Genomic DNA, 13,426 nt, shown 5'->3' on the forward strand with positions numbered 1-13,426 from the left:
TCGGTGTATACATCGGTGTATACATCGGTGTATACATCGGTGTATACATCGGTGTATACATCGGTGTATACATCGGTGTATACATCGGTGTATACATCGGTGTATACATCGGTGTATACATCGGTGTATACATCGGTGTATACATCGGTGTATACATCGGTGTATACATCGGTGTATACATCGGTGTATACATCGGTGTATACATCGGTGTATACATCGGTGTATACATCGGTGTATACATCGGTGTATACATCGGTGTATACATCGGTGTATAACATCGGTGTATACATCGGTGTATACATCGGTGTATACATCGGTGTATACATCGGTGTATACATCGGTGTATACATCGGTGTATACATCGGTGTATACATCGGTGTATACATCGGTGTATACATCGGTGTATACATCGGTGTATACATCGGTGTATACATCGGTGTATACATCGGTGTATACATCGGTGTATACATCGGTGTATACATCGGTGTATACATCGGTGTATACATCGGTGTATACATCGGTGTATACATCGGTGTATACATCGGTGTATACATCGGTGTATACATCGGTGTATACATCGGTGTATACATCGGTGTATACATCGGTGTATACATCGGTGTATACATCGGTGTATACATCGGTGTATACATCGGTGTATACATCGGTGTATACATCGGTGTATACATCGGTGTATACATCGGTGTATACATCGGTGTATACATCGGTGTATACATCGGTGTATACATCGGTGTATACATCAGTGTATACATCAGGTGTATACATCAGGTGTATACATCAGTGTATACATCAGTGTATACATCAGTGTATACATCAGTGTATACATCAGTGTATACATCAGTGTATACATCAGTGTATACATCAGTGTATACATCAGTGTATACATCAGTGTATACATCAGTGTATACATCAGTGTATACATCAGTGTATACATCAGTGTATACATCAGTGTATACATCAGTGTATACATCAGTGTATACATCAGTACATGTACATGTGTATATACACACACATGTACATGTACATGTGTATATACACACACATGTACATGTACATGTGTATATACACACACATGTACATGTACATGTGTATATACACACACATGTACATGTACATGTGTATATACACACACATGTACATGTACATGTGTATATACACACACATGTACATGTACATGTGTATATACACACACATGTACATGTACATGTGTATATACACACACATGTACATGTACATGTGTATATACACACACATGTACATGTACATGTGTATATACACACACATGTACATGTACATGTGTATATACACACACATGTACATGTACATGTGTATATACACACACATGTACATGTACATGTGTATATACACACACATGTACATGTACATGTGTATATACACACACATGTACATGTACATGTATATATACACACACATGTACATGTACATGTATATATACACACACATGTACATGTACATGTATATATACACACACATGTACATGTACATGTATATATACACACACATGTACATGTACATGTATATATACACACACATGTACATGTACATGTATATATACACACACATGTACATGTACATGTATATATACACACACATGTACATGTACATGTATATATACACACACATGTACATGTACATGTATATATACACACACATGTACATGTACATGTATATATACACACACATGTACATGTACATGTATATATACACACACATGTACATGTACATGTATATATACACACACATGTACATGTACATGTATATATACACACACATGTACATGTACATGTATATATACACACACATGTACATGTACATGTATATATACACACACATGTACATGTACATGTATATATACACACACATGTACATGTACATGTATATATACACACACATGTACATGTACATGTATATATACACACACATGTACATGTACATGTATATATACACACACATGTACATGTACATGTATATATACACACACATGTACATGTACATGTATATATACACACACATGTACATGTACATGTATATATACACACACATGTACATGTACATGTATATATACACACACATGTACATGTACATGTATATATACACACACATGTACATGTATATATACACACACATGTACATGTATATATACACACACATGTACATGTATATATACACACACATGTACATGTATATATACACACACATGTACATGTATATATACACACACATGTACATGTATATATACACACACATGTACATGTATATATACACACATGTACATGTATATATACACACATGTACATGTATATATACACACACATGTACATGTACATGTATATATACACACACATGTACATGTACATGTATATATACACACACATGTACATGTACATGTATATATACACACACATGTACATGTGTATATATACACACACATGTACATGTGTATATATACACACACATGTACATGTGTATATATACACATGTACATGTGTATATATACACATGTACATGTGTATATATACATGTACATGTGTATATATACATGTACATGTGTATATATACATGTACATGTGTATATATACATGTACATGTGTATATATACATGTACATGTGTATATATACATGTACATGTGTATATATACATGTACATGTGTATATATACATGTACATGTGTATATATACATGTACATGTGTATATATACATGTACATGTGTATATATACATGTACATGTACATGTGTATATATACATGTACATGTACATGTGTATATATACATGTACATGTACATGTGTATATATACATGTACATGTACATGTGTATATATACATGTACATGTACATGTGTATATATACATGTACATGTACATGTGTATATATACATGTACATGTACATGTGTATATATACATGTACATGTACATGTGTATATATACATGTACATGTACATGTGTATATATACATGTACATGTACATGTGTATATATACATGTACATGTACATGTGTATATATACATGTACATGTACATGTGTATATATACATGTACATGTACATGTGTATATATACATGTACATGTACATGTGTATATATACATGTACATGTACATGTGTATATATACATGTACATGTACATGTGTATATATACATGTACATGTACATGTGTATATATACATGTACATGTACATGTGTATATATACATGTACATGTACATGTGTATATATACATGTACATGTACATGTGTATATATACATGTACATGTACATGTGTATATATACATGTACATGTACATGTGTATATATACATGTACATGTGTATATATACATGTACATGTGTATATATACATGTACATGTGTATATATACATGTACATGTGTATATATACATGTACATGTGTATATATACATGTACATGTGTATATATATATACACATGTGTATATATATATACATGTACATGTGTATATATATATACATGCACATGTGTATATATATATACATGTACATGTGTATATATATACATGTACATGTGTATATATATATACATGTACATGTGTATATATATATACATGTACATGTGTATATATATATACATGTACATGTGTATATATATATACATGTACATGTGTATATATATATACATGTACATGTGTATATATATATATACATGTACATGTGTATATATATATATACATGTACATGTGTATATATACATGTACATGTACATGTGTATATATACATGTACATGTGTATATATACATGTACATGTGTATATACACATGTACATGTACGTGTATATATACATGTACATGTATATATGCATGTATATAAACAAGTAGCTATAAAACCACTGTTTACAATGTACAGTAAAGAATATAAAGTTGAGGCTACAATGCAAATAACCATTTTGTGGAAGTTAGGCACTTGTTTACTAATACAAACCACAGGGTGTTTGGATCCATTTAATTTTGAAGTATCATAAAAAAATGCAATGTCACGCGACAAACGAGATATTGTATAGGCCTAGACAATAGTGGGAACTCTTTTCAAGCGTGGGGAAAAAGTCTTCCATCCTCTCAGAAGCCGAGAAGGTTAAGTCCTATCCGAGGGCGAGGATATCTCGCTCGGATGTTGCCTCTGGCTTACAGTGAATAAATAACATTTTAAAAATTGTCCAACTAAACAACAGGTCAGGATATGGCTCTGCAGCATTGGGTGGTCTCAGTCTAGCTGGCTTGCCGTTTGTCCTGAGTGGCAGATTCGTCCACGTCGTCGACGAGCCGTTCCTGGTTCCAGTCCCGCAAGCCTTCGGGCAGGCTGGTGTCTTCCTCGAAGCTCCCCGTGCCCTCCACAAACTCCTCGTAGGTGGACTTCTCTTCGAAAGGCCGTGGGCCCAGCAGCTCCAACATATCCGCCTTGTCCAGAACTTCCTTCTCCAGTAGACGCTTGCCCACCTGAACGCACATTGCTCATGTTATGAGAACATAAGTATTCCTGAGCCATTTTGCAATATGCGAGGGATTACTGTATTTTGTTATATTAATCCAACCTGGAGTTTTACATTCTAGTAAGGACCACATCTAGGCTGAGATAGTACCAAGAAATGCGGGATGTCAGTTTCTCAGATGTGTTTTGCGCTTACAATTTGTAATTACCAAACTTAGAAACTGTGCCAACTCAAATAAAAAGTTCAGTAATACCTGCTTTATGGCAGTTCGTATGCTCCAAGACGCAATAGGTGAACAACCGCAATTTGGCAGACTGATTTTTGCTGACTAGTTGGTATTAATTGAAATTTAAAACCCTTTCCCTAACCCTGCCACAAAAAAATGCCAAAGTACATCTTGGGGCAACGACTTCTGCCAGCATGAGACTAAGGAATGTTCTTCTTTTTAAGCCTCTCCAATTAAGTAAGAAAGAGAACATATCTGGAACTCACCAATTCCACCAAGTCCTTCTTGTCACGTAGCAGCTCCAGCGTGTGCGCATATGCCCTGTCCACCAGTGCTCGCACCTCCTCATCGATCAACTCGGCCGTGGCTTCGCTGTACGGCTTCTCGACTAGCATCTCGCCCTGCCGCGGCAGCTCGAACGACACCTGACCCACCTTGTCGCTCATTCCGAACTGGACAACCTGCCGGGCACACCACCAAAAATGGGAAATCTCTCCCCGAATTCCCCATGCGTAAATTTCAAGGAAAGGCCACGTTACCTGGGCGTATGCTGACTGTGTGACCTTTTTGAGGTCATCCTGCGCGCCGGTGGTGACACATCCGAAGAAGATGCTCTCGGCCACGCGTCCTCCCAGCATCATGCACATCCTGTCAAAGAGCTGCTCGCGGCTGTACAGGAACTGCTCGCGTGGGAGGTATTGCGCGTAACCCAGGCCTTTCCCGCGGGGGATAATGGACACCTGAGAAGGTCACAGTGAGCCATGTCATCTCCAGATGAGTTCAACCAGGTCATGCCACGCACGACACACACCTTGAGCAGGGGATCGGCGTGTCGCAAGAACCAGCCCGTCACGGCATGGCCCGCCTCGTGGTAAGCCACCGTCTTCTTCTCCGTGGGCTGCAGAACTTGTGTTTTCTTCTCCAGACCTGAAACAGGAAGCAGTACAAGGAAATTGGTGAGCAAAAGAAGAAAGTGAGACTAGCAATTGAACTAAAGGCAGGAAGTGGAAAGCAGCAGCCAGTTAGCCTCATGACATGGTGCGGAAAAAGATTGAAAATGCACCAAGTTTCCTTTAAGACCTTGAACACTAAATGCCAGGGGTAGCCAACCTAATCCCTCTAGGGGCCCCTACTAACCAGTCTGTTTTCCATGTTTCCCTCAACCAAAACACCCAAATCAAACGATCAAGATTATCAAGCTTGTGAAGTTTGCCAATGAGTTGTTCATTTGGTTCAGGTATGGTAGAGGAAGGAAATATAAATACACAGAGGAGGAGGATTGGGCTAACAGCTTTAGTGTTTGCATTGCAAGATTGTGCAAGTTTGTAATCAACTCAAGTACGGTTAATTATTATAAAACGCACAAGAGTGGTCATTGAAAAAAAATCTTTGCAACCTTTTGTTTTGTATACAAAACAATTCAGGTGGCACTTCGGAGGAGGGATTAACACAGATAAGGAAAGCAGCGTGCAAGAGCTAGAGGATGAGAAAATGTGTGAAAATGTGAAGTAAAGGAGGAGGATGCAGAAAGTCACCCACAGGCGGCCCCCTGGACTGACCTCCAATGACCCTGTCGATGGCCTGCTCAAAGTGCTTGTGGCTGACATGCTCTTCCAGGTATCTGGCGGCAATGAGCGCCGCCTCGTTGCAAACGTTGGCGATGTCGGCCCCTACACCCGACGCAGAAAAATCCACGTTAAGCCAGACTTTCACCTATTGGTTTTGGGATTTCAGCCATTTGACGTGCCGGTAAATCCCGGCGTGGCGGCGGCCATCTTCCTAGCCAGTGTGTCCTTGTCGATATTTGGGTCTAACTTGATTGGTCGGAGGTGCACTTTAAAGATGGACGCGCGTCCTTTGATGTCTGGAGGACCTGACGTGGTCAATATAAAGAAAAGCAGTCTGAGAATGTGCGGGAGGGAGCAAGCGATGGCAAAGTAAATGCCAGAGGTTGCAAGTTACCGATGTAGATCTGCCTGTCGAAGCGTCCGGGTCTCATGAGTGCGGGGTCCAGGATGTCGGGTCTATTGGTGCCGGCCAAGACCACCACGTTAGTGGCCGTGTTGAAGCCTGAGTGCAAATTGCAAAGGTGAGAAGCGAACCTAAAAGGGAGATAACGCGTGTGGCGCCTGACCGTCCATTTCCACGAGCAGCTGGTTGAGCGTGTTCTCCTGCTCGCTCTGGCCGCCAAAGTTTCCCCCGCCTCGCTTGCGGCCCACCGCATCGATCTCGTCGATGAAGAGGATGCACGGAGCGTTCTTCCTCGCCATGGCAAACATGTCCCTTACCTGTTAAAAGAAAATAATTAATTAAATGGTACAAATTTAATAGCGGACATCCATGCGATTGACATTTTAAGATGTGTGTTAAGTTTATAATAATACATTCGACTTATAAAACGTAAGATGATCAGTTAGAGTGTTTTAAATTAAACAAAAGAAAGCGATTCATTTGTCCTTTTGCAACATATGCTACTGCTTAAACTCCTGTTATTGCTCCAATTCTGTTCCTGAACTCACCCTAGCAGGTCCAACGCCCACAAACATCTCCAAGAACTCCGATCCATTGACGGTGATGAAGGGGACGTTGGCCTCTCCGGCAGTGGCTTTGGCCAGAAGAGTCTTACCCGTGCCGGGTGGTCCCGACAACACAGCGCCCTAAAAAACACACACAGTTGCTTGCATTTACCATCCAGGAAACTGACAGCAAGGCCTAACCCTAGAAGAATTCTATTTCTTACATCATACTAACTTCAAATCCTTCTATTTTACACGAACAACAAAAATCATTAAACTGCACTTTCTGTCCAAAATAAACCAAATATTTTTGGATGCGTGTGTGTTTAATTTTGAACTCTGAAAATTAATATGCTTCACAGGTCTGAGATCAAGAGTTGGAAAAAAACTCAGTTATTTTACCTAGGTCTACAATGTCTTATGTATCTTACTACTGCAATCAAGAAAGTTCCCGAATACGGGATGAAATAAAGTACTAATCTAATCTAAATACTCTTGGGTAAGAAATATTTTGCCCCAGGTCTGTTTCTGTAAAGACGATAAAGACGATATATGAAGAAATGAACATTAAACAAACACTGAAATGCACGCTCAGTTCTACCCAAAAGAGAATATGGAAAAATGAGTGTGTAATAAGGAGAAAAAAAAAGCTTTTGGAGAGAAATCTGCTCACCTTGGGGATCTTGGCTCCAAGGTCCTGATACTGTTGTGGGTTCTTGAGGAAGTTGACAAACTCCAATATTTCCAGCTTGGCTTCCTCGCAGCCCGCCACATCCTTGAACTTCACCTCAATGTTGTCCTTCAACATCTTGGCAGTGGACTCACTCATGCTGAAGGGCCCACCCCTGCCGCCGCCGCCGCCCCCCATGGGTCCGCGACGCAGCGTGAGGACCAGGAAACCGATGAGCAGCAACGTGGGAATCATGCTCATCAGGAACGACCTGCGCAAATACAAACACCATGTCAAGGCTGCATTTGAAGGACACGCGTCACAAGGTGTTCCTGTGATGGGGATACTGACCCGTCGCTCTCAGAGCTGTAGACCACAGCGGGTCTATGTGACGCGTCCATGCCGAACTCAGAGTGAGCAGTCTCCAGATTTCGCTCAAATGTGTCAACACTGCCAATGTTGAACCATACATAGTTCTGTAAAAACACACACACACACAAAACATGGCAATTTTGAACCAATCGTGAGGCAAAAGCTTTACTTTTAAAATGCCTGTTGTTACATATTTCACAGAGCAAAAGTTGCGGTAAGTGTTTTTCTCAAGTTGTAATTGTTTATCAAATCAGCTTTTCTGGGGATAAATTATTAGTACTGTAGTAGTAGTAGTGTAGTAATTACATAATTGAGTGGTACTACGTACTCATGTACTTTTCGAGGCCTCGTTTACAGCAACCAAACCAAAATAGCTACACACGCCACTTCAATAGGATCACTGTGCCCCCCTGATGATAGACGTCCAATCATCTGGCATCCAGTCAAATGCTGTTAATTTAAATGAGTTTAACTATAGTATGAACATTAAGTCACTTCAAATGGACTGACTGTGCATCTTGTGCTGTCACCAAGTTAAGCAGTTTGTGCAAGCCATGCTATAAATTAACATTTGAGTGAGTGTGCAGCAATTTCGTATCAAGAGTTTTTAAGTGTAACTTTTTTAAATAACGTAGTATTGGTACAGTAACGGCATTGGCTGATAAATCACAACAGCCAGGTATTAGAATCAGTATCGAGACTCAAATGATATTGGTGCAATACTGGTCACAATAGGAGCTTCTAGTATCATATCCCTACTGACCGCTTCTGCATTGGCGCCAGGCACCAGGATGACACGCACGTATTGCTTGTTGACCACCTCTAGACGATCCACCTAACACAGAAAAAGGTCCCATTTACACCTCAGCTCTAAAACCGTTCGTTGTTTGAGTATAGTATTATTGCCAAGCTGCCTTACGATGCCAGGCCCCAGGTATTGCTGCACAAAGTCCTTCCAACTGATCTCCTGGCCGTTGTCACGGTAGTAGAAGTAGAGAAGTGTCGCGGAAGCACCGGCCACCCCGATGGCAAAGTAGCGGAAGTCCTTCTCATCCCACGGGAAATCACCCTGAACATAAACAATTAAAAAGTGCAAGTGTAACAACAGTAACAGTAAGTCAACTTGAGATTCAACTACATGCACACACAGTTGTACCTCTACTTATGAAATTAATTGGTTACAAGACTTTTTTGCGTAACTTGAAAATTTTGTAAGGAGTACTTAATATGTAAATTCTATAAGCCGTCCCATGGTCCTAACAACCGCCAACTAAAACTTTTGAAACACTTTGTAGTAGTTTTTAGACTTAAACATATGCCGTGTGTGTGCGAAAATATGTGCCGAGTTTTATTTGTATGGTTTTTAATCGCTTAATTAGGGGAATTCCAAACAAAATAACGGATAAGAACCATTTACTTTTGGGGGGATTTTGTAACTTGGATCTTTTCGTATCTTGAGTCACTCACTTTGGACGTTGGGGCATTCGTAAGTAGAGGTGGGACTGTGCATCTATATACAAATGGATGACGTGAATTTACTGTAATAAACAAAAGGCTACTCTTTTGCTGTACTCTATCACTATTGAAACATAAAATGTCTTATTTCATGACAGACAATGTTGATATTGGACCAGTACAAACTGTCAATGTCAGACAACTGTGTTACATGTCCAAGCACTCAACTTTATCTTATTTCTGCCACAAGTTTCATTTTGGCACATATTCAATGACAATTACCTTCTGTATTCGGCTCCACCAGTCTTTTTTCCCTCCACCCTTACCGCCTCCTCCGCCTTCTCCTTTCCCATCTGAAAATCACAGAATGTTTTATTTCTACTTTTTAAAAACCATTCATTGTTGCTGTCAGATGTGTGGAGGGCTGTAAAAAATGCATCGTAAATTGACACAATGGAGGTCGATTTTCACCTTTGTGTTCACTGGAGTAAACACGTCGCTGAGCCAAACGCAGGCTGCGCGTGCAGAGAGAGCCAACTGGAGTCGGTGGTGGGCGCTGAAAACAAAACGGAGACATTTCCTGATTAGATTCAAGTATCTGAGCAAATCGAATCATAGGGGTGGGATCAGGACAGCATTGAGGCCATCTCTCAAATGCATCCATTTGATACTTAAGGAAAAAACAATGAGGAAAAAGCTGAGAGCAGTTTGATAAGATTCATCAAGATTAATATTGGAAGTGTGACACATTTTCATCTATCCATTCATGCAGGATGATGAATGAACTTAATCCGGATGCTATCCTCAAGTATTTCTTATAAGTATAACAAAAAACTAACCTATTGGAGTGATCACTGTCCCTTAAGGGTCTAAACTGTATTTAGCTACATTAATTTGAATATTTTTCATTTATTTTCTGAACTACTAATCCTTACGAGGATAGCGGGGTGCTGGAGCCTCTGGGCAGTACAACCTGAAACCTTCAACCATGCATGTTTGTGTCATTTTGTTACTGACAGATTAAACACTCCAAATTTTGAGGGTAAAAGAAAACGATTCATCACAACGTAATCAACTTTCAAAGCAAATATTTTAATTTCTCCATATAAACGATGTTAGTCTACTATTTGGTGCATTATCGCCAACAAGTAAACAAAACTTCCAAGAATAATATAGATTCTGAAAAGAAAACATTTTCCTATTTACGTTTTTAGGGAGGATTTTGGGCAGGCAATCTGAGGCTCGGCTAGAGTATTAAATTTAATCACATTGTTTACTCATGATCGATTCAGATGAATCATGCCAGTACTAAATAATTACTTTAAGGAACACCATTCTTTATCTTATTTTGTATTTTCCCGTTCACGTCACATGTCCTCAGGATGACATTTACATTTTGCATTGCGTCAGCTCTTTGTTTTGAGTTTACTCGCAGAATTCATTTATTTACCCACGGAAAGACGTTTGTTTTGAGTGAATACAGAACACGTGGTTTCAAGAAAAACGCCATTTTTGCCATATTTACATTTTGATTGTTGTTTAAACACTCACAGGTCATAGAATATATCAACCCTGTCAAAACGAAACCGTTCCAAAATACATCCATTCCCTTTTTTTGTAAGATTAACACTGGATGTTTCAACTGGGTCCACTGATTGTTTTTCTAATTTTCCAAGTTTTCTCCCAATACTTGTCCAAGTGGTGGATTATGTATGCAAGGCGATTCTGTTAACTTCTAAGAAGAGACGATACATTTTGTTTAAAAACACAAGCACAATTATAAACGAAAAAACGTCGAGTGCATTACTTTCAGAGCGAAGCGCGTGTATCCACTGAGGAAGCGGCGTCCTGCAGTTATGTCCAGTCGAGCCCTGAGAGTAGCCCGGCAGTACAAAGGCCGGCCGGCCGTCAGGAGAAGCTTAAAAAGCGGTGACATTCTCCCTCTTCCAATCGTCTACAAAAACTAAAGGGAGAGGAAAAAAAGGCAGTTTCTCAGAGTTAATTTCACGTCTTCATCGTTGCAGTTATTGAACAAGGAGCGACGTGAAATGTCAACTGGGATGATCGAAAGACCCAGAAAGATTGCCCCTGTAAGGCCTGATTAGAAATAGATATTTAAGAAACATATATAACTCTTTATAAAATAGGATCATGATTGTCAGATAAAAATATATTATTTTCAATTCATTATGTTATAATATATTTATATTAATAGTGTTATCATTGATATAGCGGTCGAATTAAACTCCGGCACTTAAATGGCAACAAAGGGGCTTCATTGTAGTACTTTTCTCTGATTGGTGGAGAGAATCGTCCACCCTTGTTTATAAAACAATGTCATTGGGTTAAAAGAAAGACTCACATATACATAACACATTATGAAATAACAATTCTGAATGAAATACGTTTTGGAATTTACTTACCCAAGCAAAATGTAAAAATAATTACCTTCATTCTGTGAATGAATCTGTGAAATCCATCGAGGTTTGAAAAGAAAAAACAAAGTTAAATACATCAAAATCAGAATCATATTTATTGACCCAGTAGTATGTCAATACAGAAGGATGCCCTCAACTGGCCATCAAAACAACAATTATTCCCAGACCTTCATCTTGAAATAATTATAATAACATCAATAAGTACTTTCTGAATGAAACAGGGAGCCAGTGTGCAAGAGAAGGATACAATCAGAGATTTAGAGGTTAAAGGTGAAAAGCATGGAAGCTAATGTACACATTGTTCCCTAAAATTGGTTAATTCAATCAATTGAACAGGCAATTGAACTATTCTATTTTTATTCTAATAATCATGGTCATTTTGAATTAAAAATGATAATATCATTGATTGTTTAATGGTAATTTTTTTTATCGATGAGCCCAGTGTGTTTGCATTTTTTAAAAATGTTATTATAATTAAATTTTAAGGAATTTATGTTACAATAACAAACTTTTTTTTTTTTACATCACCTGAAAGTAAATGATGCAAGTGTGTACATGTTCATGCTGGGGGTCCTCAACTTCCCAGGTATGTGCTGTAAGAGAAGCAGCTCATAAACAGCGGCAGGTGAACGTTCTACTTTGAATCCGTGATGGTAAACACCACCTATGGCACCACCTTTTATTTGAGGGTGCCACTTAAGTATCTTTTGTTTCCCCTATCTTGTCCCGTAGTCCAGGTTTTTGGTGGACTTTGTTGTAAATAAATTATCATTGAATGCTACTTGCAGTGTGTGTCTGGCTCCTCATTGACTAATCATACAATGAAAATCTGCTCAGGTGTCATCTAAATTCCATTACTATTACTAAATATTCCATACCTCTTTGTGACGTGACTATCTTCGTGGCATCTGTTGAGCAGTTGGTTGCTTTGTACATCTCCAGCAGGAACACCTCAACACATTACAAAACAAACAAACCCTAATCAAAGCACCATTTCAGACAGTTCAGATACCAATGACATCCTCCACTTTGTTGATTTTTACCATTTAGGTCATTGTTATCATCAGGTGTCTGGTTGACTGTTGTTTCATCAGGATGAATTTCAGCTTTGCTGCAGAATCCAAAAATTCATGTGACAGATCAATTTTTCTTAACTAGAGGAAACGATCGGGGTGGCAGGCATTTTTGGAGCAAAGAAATTAAGAATTAAAACCATCTTGAAGATTTCACATCCGCGACCGAGATATGCGTTGAAAAGGGGGCAAATTACTATTATTAA

At 38.9% G+C, this 13,426-nt stretch overlaps 1 protein-coding gene across 1 annotated transcript; it reads right to left on the reverse strand.

The window, feature by feature from the left end:
* Window positions 1-4,101: 4,101 nt before the first annotated feature.
* Window positions 4,102-11,791, reverse strand: LOC144191556 (mitochondrial inner membrane m-AAA protease component AFG3L1-like). The gene is made up of 16 exons (XM_077710907.1): window positions 11,517-11,791; window positions 10,181-10,265; window positions 9,992-10,062; window positions 9,174-9,323; window positions 9,018-9,089; window positions 8,234-8,358; window positions 7,886-8,153; window positions 7,216-7,353; window positions 6,831-6,984; window positions 6,659-6,766; window positions 6,444-6,569; window positions 6,256-6,366; window positions 5,508-5,623; window positions 5,236-5,436; window positions 4,963-5,157; window positions 4,102-4,477 (listed from the first exon to the last, which is right to left on the reverse strand). Exons 1-16 carry the CDS (start codon window positions 11,643-11,645, stop codon window positions 4,250-4,252), a joined length of 2,277 nt encoding a protein of 758 aa, XP_077567033.1. The 5' UTR covers window positions 11,646-11,791; the 3' UTR covers window positions 4,102-4,249.
* Between the last annotated feature and the right edge of the window lie 1,635 nt (window positions 11,792-13,426).

Source organism: Stigmatopora nigra, chromosome 2, assembly GCF_051989575.1.
Source record: "Stigmatopora nigra isolate UIUO_SnigA chromosome 2, RoL_Snig_1.1, whole genome shotgun sequence".
Taxonomy (NCBI): domain Eukaryota; kingdom Metazoa; phylum Chordata; class Actinopteri; order Syngnathiformes; family Syngnathidae; genus Stigmatopora; species Stigmatopora nigra.

Coding starts and splice junctions, on each gene's coding strand:
- LOC144191556 (XM_077710907.1), bottom strand. CDS start 11,645: ATGTCACCGCTTTTTAAGCTTCTCCTGACGGCCGGCCGGCCTTTGTAC. Junction 8,359..9,017: donor CTGGCGCCAATGCAGAAGCG/GTCAGTAGGGAT, acceptor GTGTTTTTACAG/AACTATGTATGGTTCAACAT. Junction 6,767..6,830: donor GCTGCTCGTGGAAATGGACG/GTCAGGCGCCAC, acceptor ATTTGCACTCAG/GCTTCAACACGGCCACTAAC.